The 4,990-nt window shown below is 40.8% G+C and overlaps 1 protein-coding gene across 1 annotated transcript; it reads right to left on the bottom strand.

Moving 5' to 3' along the window:
* Window positions 1-202: 202 nt before the first annotated feature.
* On the bottom strand, window positions 203-3,838 carry LOC104450704 (probable purple acid phosphatase 20). The gene is made up of 5 exons (XM_010065387.3): window positions 3,551-3,838; window positions 1,640-1,931; window positions 761-1,335; window positions 582-670; window positions 203-386 (listed from the first exon to the last, which is right to left on the bottom strand). Exons 1-5 carry the CDS (start codon window positions 3,722-3,724, stop codon window positions 203-205), a joined length of 1,314 nt encoding a protein of 437 aa, XP_010063689.2. The 5' UTR covers window positions 3,725-3,838.
* Window positions 3,839-4,990: the final 1,152 nt, after the last annotated feature.

The raw sequence follows: 4,990 nt of genomic DNA, 5'->3' as shown, positions 1-4,990 counted from the left end.
GGGCCAAGCATTTTATCACTATATCAGCGATGGAAGCGAAGAAACCTGTTAAAATGAGATGTTCAATTCCTTTTGATACCCAACTGACACAATTTAGCTGTCTTGAAGAACAATTTATCTATTCTATCCTCGAACCAACTTTGCCTGTATCCAACAATTACCTTGTGCATTCGGGTGTTTCTATACCTCTGTATCAAGGTTATCACACTTTACATCCTGGGTTGGACGAGAGGCTTGTCAACCAAGTTGAATCTGCTTCCACGGCCTCATCATTGTCATTCCTATGCCATGTCCAGAGTGCATGAGTCGCATTCACTACCTCCAGTTGCCCGTGCCCAAAGCTCGCCTCTCGGAATACTGATATCTGCGGTGTCGGATCCATGTAACTGGAAAGGGAAGCAGTGGCTTTAAAGTTAAAATGCATTTATGGTTAGCCAGCTCCAGCAGAATGCAAATTGAAGGTTTGCTCTCGGTCAGTTTCGATTGTCGCATTACGGTTTTGAAGCTGAATCGGCAATGATTCGACATTTTGAAAACTGATAAGCAGAAAGAAGCATTTGGACAAGGAACCCGAGAAAAACCTTTTGGCAAGGCCTTCGCGGTTGCCGCCGTCGCCAATGGTGATGTGCACCGGACCACAATCATCGGCTTTTTCGTTATAGACACGGGTCTGAGGAGAGAAGTGAAAGCAGAGATGAGGAACTAGGAGGAAAGCATAGCCTCGATAAAAGATAGAACAGAGAAGGATTAGGGAGCTTACGAAGCGCTCATAGGCATGCACATGCCCAGTGAAAATCATGTCGACTCGCGCTTGATAGAGCAAACCTTCCATGGAGGCTTTCATCCCGACCGATTCCTTCTCGCCTTGATGAGCAGTGTTAGAACTATACCATGGAGCATGGAGCAGCACCACTACCCAAGGGCTCCTCGTCCGGTCCACCTTCCCCAAGTCGGCTTGCAACCACTTGTACTGGGCCGAGCTTGGGTCAAAGTCCGTGTATGAGCCCAGCATGATGATGTGGACCCCGGCGACGTTGAATGAGTAGTAGAGGTTGCTGTCCGAGCCGCTCTCCTCATATGGCATCCGCCACCTCGCGTTGTAGGACGTGAAGGAATGAGGATGAATGATAGGTATCTTCTCAACATCATGGTTCCCTTGGGTCACCATCCAGGGCCTCTGGCTGGCCAGGGGCTCGACAAGGCGGCCGAACGAGTCCCACCGAGGCTGGTAGAAGTCGGCGTACGACAGGTCGCCCGGCAGCAGCATGACGTCATAGTTCGATTGCCCTATGTGTTGAAGGGTTGTTTTGGTCCATTCTGTCTGTCCGAGGTCGCCTGCACCATACCATGTCAAACTTTGGACCACCTTTGTTAAGAAGCATTTTGCGAATGATTAACATGTGCTAATTGACATGTTTCATACGCATGCTCTGTCCAATCCCGCTATTTGGGGGGAAAAGAAATAGGCTTCTGCTCACTAAATATGTGAATGGATCAGATCATATACTAAAACAAACCAAAAATTGTCCCAATAGAACTTACTATATGTCGTGATTCATCTTCTTGATTTCTCAAATATTACACAATTTTGTTCCACCTAAATCTCAAACCTAGTTGATGACAATATGCCTGCACGTACCTACTATTGCGAATTTGATCGGAAACTGTGCCGGAGGGGTTTTGAGACTGAACTCGCGAGATGAGTCCGAGCTACATCGGTAGTAATACACTGTATTTGTTTCCAGCGGACCAATGACAGCCTCGTGGATCTTCCCGGACGTATACAGTGTATACTTGTACGAACTTGTAGTTCCTGTCGATGAATTCTGGTATACGCCCGGCGACTTGCCGTATTCCACGGTCGGAGGAACCGAGTCTTGGGTGATCCATGAGATCCTCATTTTATCTTGGCCCACCAGAGATACATGCACCTGAGAAACAAAGTTGTGGGACTTAGGATACCCCGCTAATGTGTCTGTTCCCCCGCTAATTTAAGATGGAATTTACCTTCGATGTCTTTATATGTGAGTCAGGACTAATCAAGTCTATCGTGTGAAGTTAATGAATTGTTTTAGATCATGTTTCACACATCATATACGCGATTCTAAATGTAGGACATTCTAAATATCAAATGGATGATACATGTTATGACTGCACAATGTTCAAATAGGTCTCATCCGCTTGATCTAGACTAAATGAAAGCCGGTCGTATAACTTTGTCCTTTGATCAAATCCACTCATTCCATACAAAAAAAAAAAAAAAAAAAAAAAAAACTTCAGGGATATATAATTTAAAAAAACAACTTCCGGATTACCAAAAGGGAAGGGGGAGTGAGAAAGCTTGTCTTCAACCTCAAATCATTTATCCAGTAAGTCCACGAAAATGTCTGCTTATGATGATAGACCTCACTATAGTTTTCATTCTTTGTTCATTTGCTTGAATAAGACGTATCATGAGGTGGTTGATTTTTGCTAGCGGCAGAAAACATAAGCATACCAAAGTGGATCGAAATGGACATGTCTAGTCGATCTAATTAATCTAATTAATTGGTGGGGACTAGTAATGACACTGTTAAAAGTCACGCACCTAATAGCCCGTGACCTAATTATTCCCGTGGAATGCAATGTACATACCAGCACAATGTGAAGGGAAAAATGGCAGTTTAGGTTCCGTGTGTTTTGAGAAAAATAACAATATTTTTTTTTATAAAATGATTATTTGTATCTCTTGAAATAATTAGCCAATTGAAAATGTTTTCATTAATGACAGTAATTTATGTGCATATATTTTCATGGATAATGAAAATATTTTTGGTTCGTTTATTTCTGTAAGTAATGTAAGGGATCATTTTTAAGAGATGTTTTTCAAATATCCAAGTTTTCTTGACATGTGATTCACTCATTCAGTAAACATTTGAAGCCACTTATTATTAAAAAAAAATAGGCACATGTGTATGTATTAAGTGCAGCATGTACATTAGACTATTCAATACCATAAAGTGCGATCTTGGAATACCTGCCTGGCTAAGATAATTGTGACCGTTTTATTTGGGAGTCTTGTATAGTTTACACGATCAGTGATTATGATCAACTCCAAACAACATACGCAGGCTTTTCACTCACATGTACTGCTGAATTTGATAAATATTATGTGGACCTATCTCATCCGACTATATATAAAATCTAAAATCTTTTTCTGAAAATTGGCATTTGTTGTTGCGACCCTCACACCAAGTTGATACCAGCCATTTTCTCGCTAATTTTTATCTACCCAAACACTAAAGATAACTTAAAAACGGAAAGCAAAGAAATCAACAAAAAAACTCAAAACTATGATTACTCTGCCACATTTCATCTAAATTTTTTTGAATAACACAAAAGATATCAAATCTGTACATTTGTAATACATTTACCCTTTATCTGGATTCCTTAAAAAGTACAATTGAAAATCTACCTAGAGAGAGAGAGAGAGAGAGCAAAAATGGTGAAAAGATCATGGAAATGAACGAACCGCCCTAACCATCGTCAGTCGAGTGTCGTCTCAATGTACCTGTTGAGGAGAAGCCGAAGACTCATTGTTGGAGTCCCAGACGGACATCGCAGCGCGTGATTTCGGTCGATGATAGGGCGACATCCTTGCCACCACATGGTTGAAGCAGGCTCCGACAAAGGCCGCAGCCATCAAGACGAGGAGAGCAAGACGGGGCCCCATCGGAGCGTGCATTTTTTTTTTCTGGGTCTCTCTCTTCGATGGTGGCGCGTGACGAGAGGAGAGATCAAGAGAGGTTGGAGACGAAAGGCATTTGGATTCCTACAGAATTTATATATTCATATCAGCCTCTAGCGGGTTGTAAATGTTTGGGACAATTTAGTTTTTCCATTTCTTTTTGTAATTGTTAGATTTTACTTCCATAAAAATTAGTCTTGCCGAGAAAAGAAGGGATGGAGCTATTTCCATTTATATTATTGAATCCACCCAATTTTTTTTTTTTTTTGTCTTTGGAGAATCTGCTTTTAGATTTTAAACCCTTCCATAAAAATTAATCTCACTCCGCACGAATCGCCTAAAAGAAGGGATGGAACTATTCTCCAAAGGATTGAAGCCTATATAATTGAATCCACCCAATTTTTCGTAAAAGACAATGGCCCCAATTATTCACTTGCAACTTAAAGTGGTGTCCCAAATATATGCACTAATTTATTTTTTAATTTTCTATTTCTATGTAGGATTTAGTTGCCAAAAAGGTAAAAATCACATGTATATTAAAGCTCGCTGTTTTTTTAATTGTTAGATATTACATGCATAAAAATTAGTTCAGTTAAAAAGAGAGATTTCTTGAAATTATAGTTCCTTTTACATTGTTGATCAAATTAAAGAAAAATTCAAAATAAGAGCCTAAAGTGCCCCTAATTTCTCAAATAAGAACTTGAAGTGAATCTTGTCTCAAATAAAAATCTGAAGTGCCTTTATTTTCTTATAAAAAAATTTGAAGTGGACCTTATTTTAAATAATAATTTAAATTGGCCATGTCAATATCTAAAAATGACTTGATCTCATGGCTAGTCAGGGCATTTATGTCCTTTACATTTTCTTACTTTCTTCGCTTTTCCTTTTTATATTTTTCCCATAAAAGAGAGAAACTAAAAAAAGAAAACTAGGAGACTATCACATCAAAAGAGAACACAAATTAAAAAAGAAAAAAGGAAAAACCTCAAGCGGTAGCCCTCCGTCGCTTGTCGTCATAGCCTCATTGCCGATGGGGCATTGGCCATGGCCAGTAGGGTCACCAAAGCCTCGACAAGGCCTGTTTGCGCTTGCTAAAATCACAAGAGGGTCAACGGCTCTTGCCTAGGATTGGGGGAGGACGGCAGGCCTCTCCCAGTTCTCGCGAGGGTCGGCGACCCTTGCTTAGGCTCGGGGAGAGCTAATGACCCTCGCCCAAATCTAGAAAGGGTCATGACCCTCTCTCGGATCTAGCGAGTCGCTAGC

Source organism: Eucalyptus grandis, chromosome 1, assembly GCF_016545825.1.
Source record: "Eucalyptus grandis isolate ANBG69807.140 chromosome 1, ASM1654582v1, whole genome shotgun sequence".
NCBI lineage: Eukaryota > Viridiplantae > Streptophyta > Magnoliopsida > Myrtales > Myrtaceae > Eucalyptus > Eucalyptus grandis.
The sequence above is the reverse complement of the archived record's forward strand: the minus strand, read 5'-3'. Positions and strand labels throughout refer to the sequence as shown.